This window comes from Mauremys reevesii, linkage group 7, assembly GCF_016161935.1.
Source record: "Mauremys reevesii isolate NIE-2019 linkage group 7, ASM1616193v1, whole genome shotgun sequence".
NCBI classification, from domain to species: Eukaryota; Metazoa; Chordata; order Testudines; family Geoemydidae; genus Mauremys; species Mauremys reevesii.
In genome coordinates this window covers 39,178,378-39,198,598 of record NC_052629.1, presented here as the reverse complement: position 1 = coordinate 39,198,598, position 20,221 = coordinate 39,178,378, and the positions used below count along the sequence as shown (strand labels likewise).

General features: G+C 43.1%; 1 protein-coding gene and 1 long non-coding RNA gene across 7 annotated transcripts in view; one reads left to right on the top strand and one right to left on the bottom strand.

The window, feature by feature from the left end:
- MICU1 (mitochondrial calcium uptake 1) overlaps positions 1–7,794 on the bottom strand; it is a 238,456-nt gene extending 230,662 nt beyond the window's left edge. For 2 of the 6 annotated variants that reach the window (XM_039482940.1, XM_039482941.1), the window contains exon 1: positions 7,194–7,370. In XM_039482940.1, the coding sequence (XP_039338874.1) occupies positions 7,194–7,336 (143 nt within the window). In that variant the 5' untranslated portion in view covers positions 7,337–7,370. Of the gene's footprint in view, positions 1–6,355; positions 6,378–7,104; positions 7,126–7,193; positions 7,501–7,671 lie in introns of those variants that run through there. The other 4 variants (XM_039482943.1, XM_039482939.1, XM_039482944.1 and 1 more) reach the window with 4 other exon arrangements.
- Positions 7,669–19,624, top strand: LOC120369521. The gene is made up of 3 exons (XR_005583204.1): positions 7,669–7,804; positions 16,403–16,424; positions 19,235–19,624. It is a non-coding gene; the product is annotated as an uncharacterized LOC120369521 (long non-coding RNA).
- The last annotated feature ends 597 nt before the right edge of the window (positions 19,625–20,221 follow it).

Below are 20,221 nucleotides of genomic sequence, written 5' to 3'. Positions count from 1 at the left end.
CACAGCTGTTCGGTTTGCTAAACCAATTTCCTTTTGTAGTGGATTATTTGAAAATATATTTGTAAATTTTCCATAAGATATAGCCATTATGAATTGTTAACACAATACACAATATAATAAACACTAAAATCTTGTATTTCATGTTTACATAAAATTATGTCTTGAATTTCTTGAATTAGGGCTTGAATTTTTGGTATTCATTTAGAATCTGGTTTAGACTGAGTTTGAAAAGGGAAGAATTAATTTTCAGTCACTGAGTTTTATTTCAGTTTTTTTCCCTTTAAAGCATGACAGTTGTACGCAATGAAAGTTTAATCCAGAAAAGTTGAATTCTGTTTGTCACAGCCCAAGCTGTTTCAATGTGCTGTTATGGAAAAAATCTCTAGTGAGAAGACAGCCTTAACTGGCCACATGTTATATAATTTTTTGTAGGCTTCTGTAAAGCCAAAAACTGCTACACGAAAGGTGTCTTTGAAACTGATTTTTTGCATTTTAGTCCATATTTCACTCTGCTACATTAGCATATACTCTAAGGCACAAGTTTTCAACAGAAGACACAGAAAATATCATACAGTGGCAGCCCACCAGAGTTTGTTCTTTTTTTTTTTTATATATATATATATGGCTGTACTACACTCTGGATTGTGCTGATGCACTAGACACTGCAGTCAAGTTTCAAGAAAGCACAGAATTATTTTTAACTTTTGAGTGACTATAAGGAAAAAAATTAAAAACTGAGAGACTAACAACACTAGATTGGGTAAGACAGTTCTGGAACTTCTTTCCACTTAATCCTGTCAAGGCAGGTTAATGCTCACATGAAATATCCACCTAATATTCTTTTCCTGGATCTCTCTCAAACTGTCAATTAAGCAAAATCATTGTTAGAGCAGGAGGGAGGAAGGTGTTGTGAGCCTGACAACCCAGAAAAGAGTATGAACCTAGATGTACATTCTCTCTAACCTAAGACAGAATTTACACCCAGGTTTCCAGAGGAAAAAGCTCAACAAAGTCTACCTTGTTAGTTTTTGCACCTCTCATCAGTAAACTTGATAAGACTGTCTTTTTCTGGGCACAACAGTTTTATGCATTCTGTTTTGTCAATGCCTAAGTAGTGTTTTAATTTTGTAACCACGCTAATAGGCAGTCTGCCTCCCCAAAGGAGCCTGCACTGTAGCAGCCACACTCATGTGGTAAAACAGACCAAAAAAAATCAGGAATAGCAGAGCTCATTGACACAAACTCTTGTTCTCCGAAGAATCTCTGCCACTGCCCACTAACATTAAGACATGGTCTACACTTCAAAGATTTGGAGGTATAGCTATATTTATTAGGCGTATGGGATGTGGGGCAGGAAGGGGGATGGAAATCACACCCCTAACCGACATATCTGTATTAGGGTTTTTGCCAGCGTAGAAACAGTTATACAAGCAAAAAGGCCAGTATAGCTTATTTTGCTTAAGGAACTGGTATAAGTTATACCAGCCAAAAAGTGCTGTTGCTGGTACAACCTACATCTCCACTAGCTAGGCCATGTCTACACTAGAGAGCTTACATGGCAAAATAGTAGCCTTAATTCTAATGACTGTTTATGATTGCATATGAGATGACTGCATACTTACAAGTCTGTCTGCAAGGATTTGATTGTTCTTTCCTCTACAAAAACAATGTCATCTTTATTTTACCTACTCCTTTTCAAAAAGCAAGTCTAAATGCAGGCTGGGTGTGTGACACCAAGACCAAACCACAGTCACATTAATCTTTAAAAAAAAACACAACCTATATATAGTGATGAGCTGCCAAAATCTTAACAACCGGTTCCCTATAAAAAGTTCTGATTTAAGAGGGGGGAGCGGGGGAGGGGCCGGGCCAGGGGGAGACATACTCGTGGGGCTGGGGGCCCCTGCAGGGCCTGGGGCAAATTGCCCCACTTGCCCCCCGGCAGCCCTAGAGCTTGCAACCCCCTCCTCCCTTACCTACCCTAAGCTCAAAGCAGCAGGACGACTCAGCTGGCCACGCTGCAGCTGGGGGGAAGTGGGGGAAGGGCCGGGGGAGCCCCACTCCCTGGCCCTTTAACAACCTGTTCTCCACGGAGGTCTAATTTTAGCAACCGGTTCTTGGGAACCTGTGGGAACTGGCTCCAGCTCACCACTGCCTATATACTACAGTATATAATAGCAGTTTCAACATTTTGAGGGGAAAAAGAAAGCTTTTATCAGTGACCATCTCATCTTGACAGCATAGCTATCAGTTGCTGTAGAAAAACTAGTTTGTGAATGTAAAAGCAGCAAAGAGTCTTGTGGCACCTTATAGACTAACAGACATTTGGGAGCATGAGCTTTCATGGGTGAATACCCATTTTGTCGGATGCATCCGACGAACATGAAAGCTCATGCTCCCAAACGTCTGTTAGTCTATAAGGTGCCACAAGACTCTTTGCTGCTTTTACAGATCCAGACTAACACGGCTACCCCTCTGATAGTTTGTGAATGTGTAAGATCTAATAAAGCAGCATAAAAAACTAAACACTCAACCACTTTCCAATATTAAAATATCATTTATATTGCAAAAACTCCTAAATGGGGCACATTGACTATCTGATTTTCCTACGCAATGACATCCATTAGATTTTACTTTTCCAAGGCTTTAAAGTTTGGTTCTACTCTGAACCGTGACTATATAAAAGTAACTTCTTACTCATCAGATCTGCTTCCTGTGAGTATTCAACACCATATATACCTACTTTACAGACCAAATTTATTTTGCTGCCACTATCCCAGCAAGAGCCAACACAGCTATGAGATTGAGCTGCATTCTATTCCTTCTTGTGCATCAACCAAAATATTTACCAAGTACTAATTGCAGAGCACACTTATTATGGTGAACAACCTCAATAAAAACAAACTATGGGGTTACACAACTGTCTGACACCATAATTTAGCCCAAACTTTTTTAACAGCTGGTAACATGCAAGAAGGAAATAACCACTTTCAGATCTTAGGCTGAGTTTATAGGGTTGGCGGTTTCTCAAAGCTTTTTTACTTGTACACGGAGTACATCTAATGTGGAAGCATTGAGGATAGATAAAGATTATAATAAAAAAATTAAAATCAATTTTCAAATGTAATAATATTTTTAAACAATCCTTTAAGATTGCCAAAATAAATGTTTGCTTGTGTCTTAAGTTTCCTAGTTGTTAGCAGAATTTCAGATTTTACACAGATTCTTTTCTATGAATCGTCACACTTAAAAATGCCCATCTATGCTGAAAATGGCACATTCAGAGTCTGATTATCATCTTTACTGAGAGAATACAAACTCAAACAGAAAACTGATAAGCAAATAGCCTGGTCTTCATGCAACCAACACTGCCTTCTAATATATGGAATATCCACAAGTCAAGAAAGCTCAAAGTCTCCAACCAGGCTATACTCCATCAGAGTTTGCAGTTTGAAATCAATGGCACTTCTGCTCTTAAGATGCTAGAGTGCTGAGAAAGTCCCAATCTTAGGCGTTTAACTTTAGGTCCCTGTTTTTGAAGATTTTGGCCTGTATGTACAAAAAAAAAGTTCAGAACAATTTTCTTGCAAGTCTAACTAACTTGTTGTTATTAACACTAAGGCAATTTCATTTTCAAGTATTAAACATTTTATGCCACTAAGAAAAATCTGAAATAAAAATACAGTTTTTGCCCCTGTTGCTGCAAACACTTATTCACAAGCCTGAGTAATCCCACTGAAATCAATGGGACTAGTCACACAAGTAAAGTGTTTGCAGAATCAGGAACTTTATTTTCAATATTTTGTTTTGCACCTATATCAGTTCTGTAAAATTCCAATAAGACACCTTACCAGTAGTGTTCGGTCATAAAAAACAGAAAGCATTATAAATTTTAAACTAAAGGCGCAACTGCAAAAAAAATTCAACGTATATGTGTGAGATAATTTTTTTAAAATTAAGATATTTACATCATGATTTAATCATTGATTTAAAGCACTCTACTCTGACTGAGACACAATAGAGATGGAAACCCACAAAGTCACTTTTTAGTTTTAAACGTGTATATTTAGTTTGTATTCTGGAGAGAATATTTCAGTGGGCGTCAGCCTTAATGTTAGTTACAACTCCATAACAACCTTATACCGTAAATAGATCAATGGTATTATCCAGTTGAACAAGCCGGGTTTCCAAGCAGCAGGAAAGTAGGAATCTACTTTTATTCCTAGTTAAAGCACAAAGTACCCAAAATGAAGCCAGCACAGTATCATCTTATCTAGATTAAGACAGAAGTGTTACAGAAGTTCCCATTCTGTGCTGAGGGAAACCCCAAAATGATTATGTAATACAGCTGTATTTAGTGGTGGCATTGGGGGTTGTAATCTCTTTGGAATAGGACTGTGTATTCCTATGTGTATATAGCACCTGGAACAATACAATACAATTCTGATGAAAACAGTGCCCAGAGTCTTCATTATATTAATGTTGACAAACTACCCTAATATAAATGACAAAATGTACATAGCCCTAAATAATCTGAAAGGAAAATGAAAGAACAAAAACGTTACTGAATATAAGGTTTAGCCAACTTTCTTAAAAGGGAATTACTACTACCTTGGCAGTACTGGAGACTAAAGGCCTAGCCATTAAAATTTGTGCAGCATTGACAGAGACAAGCTAATTTTTTTTCCAACCTGTGTGCCCTTGTTACAGAATGACCATCTCCAGGTTCTGTCACTCATCCTTTCTGATAAAAGATGTTAGTTATGATGCTGAACTTCCATCACCAGTTCATTTTACATAGACAACTGAGTAATCAAATGATGATAACTTCTGATCACTAGTAATCTTGACTGGATATGAACTGATTAACCTGCTTCCCTTACAGTAATTTTTGCAGATGATATTCTTATTGTAATGCTAGGTTTGGCTAGTCACGAGTCATAACACTGTCCAATGGTGAAGACTTTCAGGAAGTAAGGTGGGTTTTTTTCCTTCTACTCTAGAGCTGTGGCATGAACCCTTCATGAAATCCCCCAATGTCTCTAAAACTTCAACATCAGCATCCTTTTTCCACAGACTTTTTTCCTTCTTTATCAATACTTACTTCTCTGCTCCTTGGAAACCCAGCTTATTGAACTGGATAATGCCATTGACCTATTTACATAAGGATTCTCAACCTTTCCAGACTACTGTACTGCTTTCAGGCATCTGATTTGTCTTGTATATCCCCAAGTTATACTTCACTTAAAAACTACTTACTTATAAAATCAGACATAAAAATACAAAAAAGTGTCACGGCACACTATTAATGAAAAATTGCTTACTTTCTCATTCTGAACATATAGTTATAAAATAAATCAATTGGAATATAAATATTGTACTTACATTTCAGGGTACAGTATATAGAGCAGTATAAACAAGTCATTGTCTGTATGAAATTTTAGTTTGTACTGACTTTGCTAGTGCTAGGCAAACATCAAGGTGAGTTGATGCACTCCCTGGAAGACCTCTGCATACCCCCAGGGTACACATACCCAAGTTGAGGGACACTGATTTATATATAAGGTTAATATGGAGTTGTAACTAACATTAAGGCTGAAGCCCACTCAAATACTCTTCCCAGAATACAAACAAAATATACTCATTATTTAAAACATTAAAATTAGTGGCCTCATGGGCCAAATATGATTGTTATTCTATTGGCCAGTGGTCCTCAAACTGTGGGGCACAGAAGAACATTTGAGGGAGGAGCAAAGGAAAGCCCCACTCTGCTCCCAGTGTCATTCCAGCTCAGGCCTCTGCCCCCGGCTCCTGATTGCAGCTCCTGTGGGAGTTTGGGGGTGGATAGATTCCATTACGAGTAAGCAGGGTGCAACAAAAAAAGTTTGAGGACCACTGCTATAGGCAATATTGCTTGAAAGAGCTATGTACTATATTTGAAGATGGAAAATAAAGGGAAGTTTTAGAACAAGATAGTTTATTTTTAAGATTGCCTCAGTGGAATAATCTTGGACTTCACTCATACCAGGTCTGCAACATGGGTCACTTTTCTGAATGCTGTTGAGTTACCTATTCAAGAGGCACATGATTTCTTACAGGATAATTAGTCACATATCCTCTAAAAACAAAAAGACCAGATTGAAAATATTAGAAAAATTTTGGGGATATATTCTACATAAATAACTCAAAATATGCAATTTAATTAAGGAGTGCTTGGAAAATACACTCACTTACCGTTGCAAGCAGGAAGTGTTATCTGTCAACTATGGGAATCATGCATTTTTATAGAATTTAAGCTTTCATTTTTAAAAGCGCTTCTATAACTTATAGTTGTAAAAAATTATCTTCCACCTACATGGTCCTCATCCCCTTCTGAGAGTGAGTGTAGGCAGTGCTGCCAGTGACTCAGCTGATGATCAGAGGTTTCCCAAGGAGCAGAGTGAAGCTGTCTTGTTAGTTTCCCTTGCCGCTCACAGGGTTAAGAGGGACAGTGAAACTGACCAGCCTGGGGTTACTTTTGCTGCTTGGAAGGGCTAAGCAGCAGTGACAGGCACTGGAGTTGAGGGAGAGGCCCCCCAAAGTCCCGACACTGGGACAGGCAAGAGGGAACGTGCTCCTTTCTCTTCCAACCCGCAGCTGGGATGTGAGGTGAAGGGGGTACGGCCAAGTTTTTCCCTAAGTAGGAGGAACCCCTCTATCCTCCCACGTCCCAGCGGCTGGGCTGGACTGTTGTCCCCTGCCCCAGCGGCTGTAGCCCGCCTCTGACACTGGGCTGTGGGCAGAAGGGCCCACACCCTCTCACCCCACCCCAGGCCCCGCATTTAGCCCTCTATCATTCACTCGTAGGGTCATGGCTGGCCTCTGCTAAGCCAGGATCCCCAGCACTCCCCTGAGGGCAGCCCCGGCCGCTGACCCAGTGCGTAGAGGGAGCAGAGCCGCCTCCCCCCATTGCTGACACACACCGAACTTCCACCACAAACGCTGCAGACTGGGATGGGGGGCGGGGCGGAGCAGCAGAGGGTAACGAGCCACCCGGCCCGCCCCGGTTCCCCGCAGAGACCCCCGTGCCCTCTCCCTTATGCTGAATGCGCGGCAGGGACTCACTGGCACCTAGGTGCGCTCGGCTCTGGGGATAAGGCCCCTGCCTAAGGAGGATGCAGCACGCGCCAGGTGCGGGGACCAACCGCTCTTACCTGCTGCCCCGGGCTCCGCAGCGACAGCGCCACCGCCACAACCCCCTGCCCCAGCAACCAGCTCCGCCTTCCCTACTACAGAGAACACTGGAGCGGCGTACAGAAAGGCCCCGCCCCCGCCGCTCTTCCGGAGGCAGAGGCATGCTGGGATGGTGGCGGACCAGAGCCGGGACAAGACGGGGCGGCCCCTCGCTGTGAGGTAGGGCTGTGGCGTTCTGCCATTCCCTGCGCCTTGACCTCCGCCTCTCTGTGACGGCATTGTCAGGCCGAACCCACACGTGATGACGTCCCCATGTGATGTCATAGCGTGTGCTTTCTGGGACGCCCAGCCCGCCGGACGTGAACATCTTTACCATGCGTCTGACGAAGTGGGTATTCACCCAGGAAAGCTTCCAGTACGTCTGTTAGTCTGTAAGGTGCCACAGGACTCTGTTGCTTTTTACAGATCCCGACTAACACGGCTACCCTGGATCTTTACCAATGTGCATCTTAGGAGCTGGCGTGACCTGAGATCCTGGCTGTTTCCTTTGGCTTCCCTGCCTGCCTGGCAGAGGTGGGGCCCGCAAGGAAGGGGGCCCCTAAAAGTGGCAAAAAATTTAAGGTATAACTAGGTAAGTGATATTTATTGACGCTATTGCACAATCCATGTCAGTTTTACTGACAAAACCGTGAAGTCATTATGATACATCATAATGCTATTGGCCACATCAGTTGTCTGTCGGTCAGTTTCGAATTTTAGTTGGACCCATTCAAAGAATGTGTATTTGCGTTCATAATGGCGGTCGGCGGATAAATGTTATTAATTTAGTTGTTTAATTTTTTATCGTTTCCAACGCAGAAGCGTGCTTTGTGATGTCTAAGAGAACGTATAAGAGCGGAGCTAGTAAACGAAAGGCAGCAAAAGATGCCCAGAAGGAACTTGAGAAAATTCCAAAGTTGTCAACGTATCTAGCCGGCATGCTAGAAATAAATGACCGTGCCTTGTATGTACCATGTATGTACCATGTGGAGCTCACACTTGGAATCTTGTGATCTCAGACGCAGCAAAGTCATCGAAATATGCCGTTGACTTTTTCGGACTGATTAACAGAATATACGTTATCTTTTCTTCGTCACCTTCACGTTGGGATATACTTCAAGAACATATGCCAATATCTGTTAAAGGGTTATCGGACACTCGTTGGGAGTTGAGAATTGATGCTGTGAAGCCATTGCGTTATCACCTTGAAGAATTGTGCAATGCTTTGTCATCTTTGCGAGAATATGCGCTCGAAAAGAAAGATGGCAATACAGCAACAGAAGCCAGTGCGCTTTTAGACCATGTTACTATGTGGCCTTTTGTTCTGACTGTGTACACGTGGTACGATATACTAGTTCACGTCAATAAAACCAGCAAATTAATTCAGTCACCAGATGTGTCAATTGACGTACTGCAGGCAGAAGTCGGTGCTACAATGAAGTTTTTGGAAGACTATCGAAATACAGGATATAACTCTGTGGTCACAAATGCACGTGAAATAGCAGAGCATATGGGTATTGAGCAGGTGTTTCCAGAAACCAGGGTGCGACGTAAGAAGAGAATGTTTGATTACGAATGTGCTGATGATTCGAGTCGTCTTTCTGCCGAAGAAAAATTCAAATAGAAGTTCTTGTTCTCACTGATCAGGCCATATCTTCTGTTTCGTTGTGATTTGACCAACTCATGGAGTGGTATAAGTTGTTTGGATTTCTGTACAACGCTAACAGCCTGAAGCAGTGTCACAGAGAAAATGAACTGGAGAATCACAGCAAAAATTTTGAAAGAAAAATGGGAGACATTGATGCCAACGAACTCATAATGGAATTGAATCGTTTTATTTATGTCATCGAAAAAGAGAGAGGACTTGTCACGTCAAACAATTTTTTAACGTACATATACAAGAACAGCCTTCAGGAGATATATCCGAATCTTTGCATTTGCATCAGAATTCTTCTGACCACACCAGTTACTGTCGCCGGTGCTGAAAGGAGCTTCAGCAGAATGAAACTAATCAAGAATATCCTGCGCTCAACCATGACAGATGACAGGCTTTCTGTGCTTGCAGTTATCTCAATCGAAAACAAGATTGCCAGATCTCTGGACTTTGACGCATTGATTAACCAATTTGCGGAGAACAAGTCTCGAAAGAAGCGCTTTGCGTAAATACGGAATACATGTACACTGTAGGCCTATACATAATATGAACCCTATATATTGTATAAAATAAATACCGCATTCCAGTTTCTGCATTGTAAGGAGCCCCAGACATATGTTCGGAGGGGGCCACGTTCTTTGTTGCTACGGCCCTGCTGCCTGGCCCTCTCCCTGGAGGTGGATGCATTTAACTGGCCTGGGGCTGTGTGTAGTGATGGTAATACCTTGCAGTTCTACAGCATCCTCCAAAGAGAAGATCCCGAAGCCCCATAAAGATATTGCTTAACTTAGGAGACAGGCACCTTGAAATCTAATCAACTTCAAAAAAATTAATAAAACATAGTTTCAGGTACTAAATCAGCCCCCAATCTTGCATGCTAGTTTCTGTGCCTTTGCAATCACATTTTTCTATTGTTTTTTTTTAATCTATCCTCTGTTATTGTGACACAGATGCTCAAATGGACCAGGAGAAACTAACACTCCAGTCAGCACTACATCTGCATGTGTGGACCCCTGAGCCCATGCAGAGCTCATTGCAAGATCAGGCTCTAATTGACAATATACAAAGTGTGTCAGAGCTTTGCAAGGTTTGAATTTCTAAGAATTACTGTGTTTCTTCTTCCCATTTTGCAAGTCAAGGATTTCTTTAAAAAGCCATTCTAGGCCACAAGTAGTTCAGGTTAGCACAAATCAATTGCAAACACTGAATATGACTATACACAAAGTGCTGTCAAAATGTACAGTGAAGAAACTGGAAGAAATGGGGGAAAATATGGGAGGGAAGGATGCCAACTGTCCTTAAAGATACAAGTATGAGGCTTCTGCTTGAGAAACAATCTCTTGACAACAACTACCTTGTTTCAAAACTCCCTTTATCTATTGCAGAGTTTTGTACTAGCTCCAATTACCAGAGGTAGTAGTACTGTATCTGAGCACCTTGTTATGAAAAGCATTGTTCAGAAGGTTACAGGAAGCAAGACAATGCTAGCAAAATCTGAAGTCTGGACCTCAGTAATTTTGATTTCAGGCCTGGAAAAGATACAGGAATCATAGCATAGTTTCACTGGTTAACCATCTCCTTCTTACAGTGGATGAAGATCATGTCTGTGCCATTCTTTTAGCTCTATCATCAGCTTCATGTACCATTAACCATAAGGTATCATTTACACACGTGTGGTCCCAAGTAGATTAAGTCACACTTGAGTGGCTCTGTTCCTTCATTTTTTGGAAGATCCAGGAGGTATTTAGGGGTGATAATTCATCTGCTTTGAGAGCTCAGGCATGCAGGTTACCATCTTGTCATCCCTCTTGTTCCAGGTATGTGAGGCCATTAAGAGAGTTAGGCTACAATCCTGACACTGCAGCCACATGGCTGGACCCACTGCACCTGTATGGAGCCACATTGGAGGATTTAACTCTCCTAACAGTCTAGCATACATGTTGAACAAGAGGGCTAACAAAACAGAACACTGGTAATATCATTAGCTTAGCCCAGGGATCAGCAACCTTAGGCACACAGCCCATCAGGGAAATCTGCTGGCAGGCCGGGACGGTTTCTTTACCTGCAGTGTGTGCAGGTTTGGCCGATTGCAGCTCCCACTGGCTGCGGTTTGCCGTTCCAGGCCAATGGGGGCTTTCAAAAGTGGCAGCGAGCACATCCCTTGGCCCATGCCACTTCCCGCAGCCCCCATTGGCCTGGAACAGCAAACTGTGGCCAGTGGGAGCTGCGATCGGCTGAACTTGTGGATGCTGCAGGTAAACAAACCAGCCCGGCCCAGCAGAGGATTTCCTTGGTGGGCTGCGTGCCAAAGGTTGCTGATCCCTGGCTTAGACCAAGGTAAAGATAGCACTTCTTTCAGGGAAAGGAATAGAGAGATAGCAAATGACAGCAGGGTGGAGCCAGGGACAACATTACCGAGGTGCAAGCTTGGCAATTGCCCAGGGCCCCACACCACAAGGGGCCCAGTGTGGTGGGGCTCGGGCTTCAGCCCTGTGCTCTGGCATTCGGGCTTCAGCTTCAGAAATGTTGCAGAAATCCAATGTGTGAGCAGGTAAGGGATGCGAGGTGGGAGCCCACTCGTTAGTTTCTGCCCCAGGCCTTAGTGAGTCTAATGCCATCCCTGGGTGGAGCCATACCATTTAGCATTGAAGGGAAAAAGCTGCCTTGGTCTGATTTCTAGCTCCTCAATATTTATTCTTCTCTCCCACACTCGTTCTTTTATTTCAAGACTGCAGTCACTGGAAAGTTTGCCAGTGACATCCAGGAACACAGCACTATCACTGTTTTTTATATATATAAAATAAATTTTTTCACAAAGTACAGTGATTCCTTTATCGTCTAGGCAATTACATACCTTCGCTTTGCATATATTGTAAAGTGTACCAGCAGCAATTGCCAGTACATCACCAGTACAGTTTTAAGGAAAGAAAAGACTTTTACAACCATCATTCTGATGTGAATGGTGTTTTATAATTCCTGAAACACAGATTCTTCATTTTTAAAAAATGCACAATATTGTATTAAATATCTCCTATTTCATTGCTGCAACAGATTATTTCATATCTTGGGGTGCATTTTTATACAGTTTTTCAGTATATACATCACCCAATACAGGTTACATAAAAGCAGCCATCTTAAGCCTTTTGAGCCATAATTATAGCCATAGTGAAGACATTTTTATACCAATTGTAATGGTGTACTGTCTACCCTAGAAATAATAGTCAAAAAATCTCCAGAAGAATTAATTAAAAATATAAAAACTCTGGGTTGTTTTCTAAAATTAATTCAGCAAATCTAGTTATCTCTTCTATGGCTGAACATTGAGAACTTACAAAATGCTACAATACTACGTCAAGATAATTCAGCCATTCATAACCACTTAACATATATGCAAAACTTGGGATGACATCACAACTTTTAAATCAATAAGACCACTGCTACAAAATGCCTCCAGATGAAATTATGACTCAAAGACTTCTGGCCAGAACACAGAACAAACTTCTGAAAAACCAGACAGGTGTCAACTCTATATGTGACAATGTAGCAATGTCTATTGGTTTAGGCACCCTGCCACTCAGTGGAATTCAGAGCTCCAAGTTAGGCATTCAAATTCCATATACAATACATGGGAAGATTTAGAAGCCTAACAACAGGATTCACAGAAAACAGCAAGGTGAGTAGGGAGCTGCCTAAGCTAGCCCATAGGAAATGCCAGAGAGAAGCCTGCTGTAGCCTAAGCCCATCCCTTCCTCAGAGAGTTAGGCACTTAGTTCTGGGCTGAAGGGAAGCACCTCCGTCTACTCAGAATGTACAGCTGTGAACCATCTTCTGGAGTTAGTCACCTAAGTCAGGTCAGCCCTTCCTCAGGCAAAACTAAGGCAGTGTCACCATCACCACTGCCTTATCACCCCTAGCCAGAGCACTCAGGCTGTAGTAGATGCAGGTTCAAATCTCCACTCTGCCTGCTAGGGAGCAAGTTCTTGAACCCACTTCTTCCAGGTGAGTATCCTAACCACTGAGTTATACAGTATTCTAGGGTAGGGCACTCTCAGTCTCTCCTGTTGAAGCTGTTATAGCTATATGCATTACTTAAGTAGTCACTGGGCCAGAGAGAGAATGACTATAGTCTAGTGCAGGGGCGGACAAACTTTTTGGCCTGAGGGCCACATCAGGGTTCTGAAATTCTATGGAGGACCAGTTAGGGGAGGCTGTGCCTCCCCAAACAGCCAGTTGTTGCCCAGCCCCTGCCCCCATCCGACCCGCCCCCCACTTCTCACTCCCTGATGGCTCCCCCGGGACCCTTTCCCCATCCACCCGTCCCTATCCCCTGACCTCCCCCGGAACCCCTACCCCTGACTACCCCCAACTGCCCCATCGAACCCCTCCTCATTCCTGACTGCCCCCCCGGGACCTCTGCCCCATCTACCCCTCCCTGTCCCCTGACTGCCCCTGTACCCCTGCCCCTGACTGCCCCCACCACCTCATCCAACCCCTCCTCTCATTCCTGACTGCCCCCACTGGGACCCCTGCCCCAACTAATCACCCCATCTCCCAGACTGCCCCAGGAACACATGCCCCTGACGACCCCCAGCCACCCCAACCAACCACCCATCTCCTTCCTGACTGATCCCCCAGGACCTCTGCCCACATTCAACCCCCCTGTTCCCCACCCTCTGACCACCCCTGCCCCCCCGACCACCACCCCGAACTCCCCTGCCCTCTATCCAACCGCCCCCTGCTCCCTGCCCCCTTACTGCGCTACCTGGAGCATCAGTAGCTGGCGGCACTACAGCCATGCCTCCCAGAGTACCAGGACAGGCAGCCGTGCCGCCCAGCTGGAGCCAGCCACGCCACCGCGCAGCACAGCACCGGGTCAGGCCACGGCTCTGCAGCTGTGCTGCCTGGCAAGAGCTCGCAGCCCTGCCACCCAGAGTATTGCGCCGGCGACACAGTGAGCTGAGGCTGTGGGGGAGAGGGAACAGCAGGGGTGGGGCCGGGGGCTAGCCTCCGGGACCAGGAGCTCAGGGACCTGACAGGAGGGTCCCACGGGCCGGATGTGGCCCACGAGCCATAATTTGCCCACCTCCGGTCTAGTGGGTATGGCACTCACCTGCGAGACCCAGCTTCCAGTCCCTACACCAATTAATAGTTAAATAGTTTATACAAAGTGGAAGAGCTTCAACAAGAGAGAATCCCACCATGTCAAAATACCCTATAACACACTGGTTAGGACACTAATGTATGTGTTAAGAGATTTGGGTTAAAATTCCTGTTCCACATCAGGGAGAGTGAAGATTTGAACTGGGTCTCCCACATCTTGAGTAAGTGCTCTAGTTACGGGGCTCTTGGGTTGGGCACCATCTCTTACTCCTATTTTTTGTGCTGATTAGCCAGGCTCTGAGAATGCCTATTGGATCGAGCCCACTGGGGAATCCCTAATTTAGGGCTTAGGTGTGAACTAGGCACTGCGCTACTCAGTGGCATCCGGAGTCAGGTGGCTTTGTGGCTTTGTGCATGCACACTGGCAGAAATGTAGGCACGTTGGAGAATGTATTGGCAAATACTTAGGCTAAGGCAATTTAGGTGCTTACAGGCAGCAGCTGAGCAGGGCTTTTGACAGTATAAATGTTGGATTTAGGGACCTAAAGTGGTGATTAGGCACCTAAGCTTTGTGGATCTAACCCTAAATGTCTTGCACAAGGTCAAGGTGAGTGAAGTAATGGCTTTTTTTGGACCAACTTCTGTTGGTGAGAGAGCCAGCTACAACTACACTGTCAGGCAGAAAGTCCGTGGCAAAACTTTGCTTAGAAACTAGGGTCCTGTCTGCACTAATGAGCTGACAGTGGCACAGCTATACCAATGCAGCTGTGCTGCTGTAAGATCACTTGTGTAGCCGCTCCTGTAGAGAGCTCTCCCGTCAACATAATAAAGCCACCTCAATGAGCGGTGGTAGCTATGTTGACAGGAGAAGCTCTCCCACCAAGATAGCACTGTGCACACTACCACTCGTGCCAGCGAAACTTATGTCGCTCAGGGATATGTTTTTTCACACCGCTGAGCGACATACGTTTTTCTGATATAAGTGGTAGTGCAGACATGGCCAAGGAGCCCTAGATGACAGCCACCTGCCCTAATCACTAGTCAATGCCTAGAAACAGAATGCAAATAGAAGCTAGAAACTTAATAGGATGATCTCTTCTTAACCAAGATAGAATACAAATATTATGCGCCAATGCTGCTATGCCAGCCCATCGCTCATATTTATTTCACTGCTTTTCCCCAATGTAGTTTGTTTTCTTCCTTTTAAAAATGCACAAAAAATAAAAAATCTGTCTAAAAAATAGCATATACTGAAAAGTGAAAAACTAGTTCAAGTTCACTTGCATACCTCTCAACAGACTTGTTTTATCTTATAGTAATATAAGACATATAAGCCTCAATCCTGCATGCTGAGCCCAATCCTGCCCTCTATGACATCAATGCCAAAACTCCCATTGCCTTCAGTGGAAGGATTGAGAGTTTAGGAAATTCAAGACCAGTCACAATGGAATGTGTGTGTATCTCTGTCTCTAACTCTCATTCTCCACACTCATCACTCCCACACACTATTTCTAGCTAGCTAGCTATAATTTTATTGATTATAAATATGTGCCCCAAACTCTAAAATCATAACCAATACATTTTCTAATAATTTTTAAAGACATAAAGGCAAGGTTCGTGGGGAAAAATACCTTACAGAACCTTAATGAATCTGACACCTGCTATTGAATTAGAAAAATATTGCCATTGTGAATGGGTGTGTAGTGTAATGTTGCTATTTAAAATTTGTCTTTGAAAAGACTTGAATTTGTAGAGTGTTTCAAATGTAGGCCTTGCCAAATTGCTTACCATGAAATCTGAGATCTCATTTATATGAAAATGAGCAGTGAAATATGTCTGTTTCCCTAGCTATCATTATGCTACTGCATAGATTCACTTTTATTATAAGAGGGAGAGAAAATGGACTGAAATTCCTCTTTGTTTAGTGAGTAAAGTTCTCTTGCTACTTTACTGACAAACAAAATTATCATAACAATGATCACATTTATTCAAGTTTATAAAATGAGAAACCAAGTTGCTATAATCCACGGTTTGTTTAACTTGATTTTGATTCAGGATAGAATTATGATGGTAATAATTCAGTAAGAAAATGAAACATAATCTCAGCTTTCTATCAGCACCGTATATTTCAGTACCTGTATCAGTGTTGACACTATTTGTGTTTCCTCGGTTTCATTCCCGTTTTCTGTGGGTTGCACATGTGTGGGTTGCATGTGAGGACAGGGCAGTCGATGTTAAGAAGATAAGATGAGACAACATTAAGAGTGCTGTCGCAAGAAATAATTCTTTAAGAAATGTATTTTAATAGGATACTTCAGAGCAAAAATCCAAATCAGTAACTATTTTTAAAATCACAACAAGGTATATTTAACTTCTTATTTACTCTTCAATATAAATTTTTAATTAACATGGATTTTATTTCATGTTTCCATACAGGTCCTCATTCATGTACTATAAGGTAAGTGATGACTGTCTGTTTTTTAGCTTAAAAATTAACACTATTGAGTTGTTTTCCAAAAAATGATAACATATTTCAGCTTTTATATCAAAAGCATTTATTTTCTATCATATGAGATTTGCAAATAGAGGACATGGAAAAGGGAAGGACCCCATATAATAACGTCTAGACAAATTAGCCCGTCAGGCCCCCATGACTAGAATCAATACAACTGTTTTTGGCTTCCAGCTGAACCATAATGAGATCAATGACTTTTTCTTTTAATCATGCAAAGTGCTTAAAATCTATTTATTTGCACATAACACTTAGCAAGCAGGTGGCATTCCCATCCTGCCCCTAACACCCACAATGAGTTTGGTCCAAACACACCCTCTTTACAGAGCTTCCCTTTATTGTTAATTGAAGTTAACAACAATGAAATAAAAACCTTGCCTTAAGCTTTTTCCTGGGCTTGGATATAATTAGGTTTTTTTCCTGCAAGCCCTTTCTGCCTTTAACCCTAATTCAACCTACTTCAGACAGAGTCCCAATTTATTTTTATAGTTGAGTATCATTCTGATTGCCACCACAGGTCAGTGCATCAGCTGTACATATGTTTGTAGGATTCTAATACCAGAATATACATGTAAACTTCCTTGCAGCTTCATGGATTCTGACACTCTATTACACAATCATCTTCTTGTCATCACTCCTCAGGCGAAATACTTTGGGTCCAATTCTGCCCACAGATAATGGGGGAGAGGCATTGACATGGAGCTCATTGACATCAGCTATAGTTGCATTCATGTATTTGAGGGGAAAATGAGGCCATTGCAAAGATCATTTCATATCTGTGGGCATCAAAGTCAGGCAACAGCTCAGAAATAGAGCTGTCAGTCAGGAACTGGGCCCATTGACCCAAAATCCTACCTGCCAGTCAGGAGTAGGCAAGGGCGGCTCCAGGCCCCAGCACGCCAGGCGTGTGCTTGGGGCAGCATGCCGCGGGGGGCGCTCTGCCGGTTACCGGGAGGGCGGCAGGCGGCTCCGGTGGACCTCCCGCAGGCGTGCCTGCGGAGGGTCCGCTGGTCCCGCGCGGCTTCGGTGGAGCATCCGCAGGCACGCCTGCGGGAGTCCACCAGAGCCGCGGGACCGCCTCCCGCGGTATGCCGCCCTGCTTGGGGTGGCGAAATGTCTAGAGCCGCCCCTGGGAGTGAGGGGCATCAGAGCTTCCTGCAACCCCCTCAGTTTCCTTTAACTCCCACCAAAATCATTGCTGTTTGAGGATCTCTAACTAAATACTGCTTCAGGTGGCACCATATACTCTATTGCTGCCTCTAGGCAAGGGTAGCTTCTGCAACCTCAGCAAAGGGAAGAGGGGGCAAAAGCAATGGAGGACTAGTGGCGGGAACAGGAAGTTAATCTGTATGAGCTTTCTGCCCCTTTTCGGGCTTGCAGGGGACCTGACTATCAAACAGATACCTGACCTGCCTCACTGGGCTGATCTGACCACACTCAGGCTGTTACAGAGCTCCTTTCTGGGGACTAGGGAGCCTTCCTAGTCCCAAGGAGTTGGCCCTATTGTAATGTCTTTGCTAGCAACAATTATTCCAAAGCAATTTCAAGCAAGAACGTTTCACTACTGAATATTTTGCTGATGGATTTTCCAATTTATCTACATTTTCATGATGAAGTGGTTCATCTTTTGGTTTGATTTACCAATGTATCTAATAGCTAATTGTCATGACCCAGGGGTCTCAAACCAAAATCTAGAGGGGTCCTGTAAGGTCATCACAGTCAAGTCCTCCAGCTGATGAGCAGCAACTAGGACCAGGAATCCTTAAAATCCAGCTCAGATGGGTGCCTCCACCCTTGAATCCCAATTGGTGGAACACCAAAACTCCTGTTTGGGTTCTTTCCCTTACTTAAGCTAGAATGAGCAACAGGAAGACCATTTATACAATTGGCCTCTGTCCTGCTTTGGTCTGCTCACCCCACGGCTATTAGCTCGTCTCGTGGTCCTGACCTCCTGGTTTCCTGACTCAGCCTGATTTCTGTATCTGACACATGGTTCCTGAGCTCCGGCTAGTGTTCTGATCCTGGCTTCCTGAGTTGGCATGATTCCTGGCCTCAGACTCTTTGTTCCTGACCAGGGCTCCTGTCCTTCTGGTTCTGGACCCTGGCTGGTGTGAGGACCAGTCCCCCTGCTCTATACTTGCCACTAGGCTCAACTGCCTATGTCCTGACTCTGACACTAATGCGCCACGTTTTTTATCTGTTTTGAGATCATCAAGCAGAAAGGGTTAGAAATATATCATTAGCCAAGGGTTCAACAGAGTGAAAGTGAAATCCTCCTCATTCTACTCCTTTAATTCATAGGTTCCAAGTGCCTCTTGCCCATCTGGAAACATAACATTTGCACTCCAGCCTCATAATTGTGCATTGCATTAATTTCCTAAGCAAGGTGATCATGTCATTAGCAGCATGAAGCAAAGTATATTCATGCAAAGGATTAGGCTAAATACTCTGGGCCAAATTCATCTGTGGCATAACTCTGCTGAAGTCTGATCAGTTACACTAGCTCTGAATTTGGCAATCTATATTTTATTTAGCAATCAAGGTCTTTTAAAGCTGCCTCTTGTCAAAATGCATAATTCAATGTTTAATTAGGGCAATTTAAAAAGTTCTCAGTGTTGACAGCAGATGGATTTATGGTGCTGACACCTTTATTTATAAATAAAGCTTTATAAAAGTGGCTGGTTCAAATGCTGATTGGAGGGCTATGTTTCTCCGTTGGCTAACTTCGTTTTTTTTCTTCCTATGAAATCCCTCAGATGGATACAGTCTTCTGTGTGATCTCTCCTTGCTTAGTCTTTGGAAATCATCCGAGAGGATTCTCATCGTCATTATTCTTGGATCTTATTTGTCCTCTGCTCTGCCATTCAAAGCTCACCTTTTCTATGCAGTGCTTTTGACACAAGTCTTGCTGATGGAAAAAGGTTATCAACCCATTTTCTCAGCTCCATTTTTAATACCTATATAAATGTTTAATTAAGGAAACATCTTATGTTATCTCAACTATTTTTGTCTTCAGAGATCCTTTGCACACCAATATCAGCTATATTTTCTCTTCTATCACCTAAGTTGCTACAGGTGTTGGCAGGATTATATAAAATTTGTTTGGAATTTTTGTAACAAATAGAAAATCAGGGAGTAGTGGAGAATCTAAGTGCTTTCTAAGTGTTTTCTACTGAGAACATCAAATTTATAGAATAGAATTTGGTTTTATTTCAACTACCATTTATACTAGAGGGATTTCTAAGTTTGTACAAAGTACTGGATTAGTTTTTTCTAGTGCAATTATGATGTAAAGCAGTGATGCTCAGAAATAGCTCACATTCAGCTCTGGATATTAGAATCTGATTCACAAAAAGACAGTTCGCCAGGATACTGGGATTTTCCCCTACTATATCAGAAAAGACTAAAGAGCCATGGGATTTTTAGCTTTCATCTACACAACCACCAATCTGGCAGAAGGGACTGTAATTTAAAATCAGACCTAAGAGTTAGCACCTCAAAAAGGGGCACATATGTTTCCACAGGAACTCAGTTCTTTACTGTCAGCATTGAATATGAGTCCAAGGCATGATAGTTGTGTAATGGTTAGCATCGCTGTCTTTTACATAGTTAACTGGGGTTCAAATCCTAGCCAGAAACAAAGCTCAGATATGAAGAAGGGGATTAGATACCATGGTGATGGTTGTAATGCAGGAATCTAAACACAATAAGCCCATTGGTGCACGGCATTGTAGCCCAGAGAA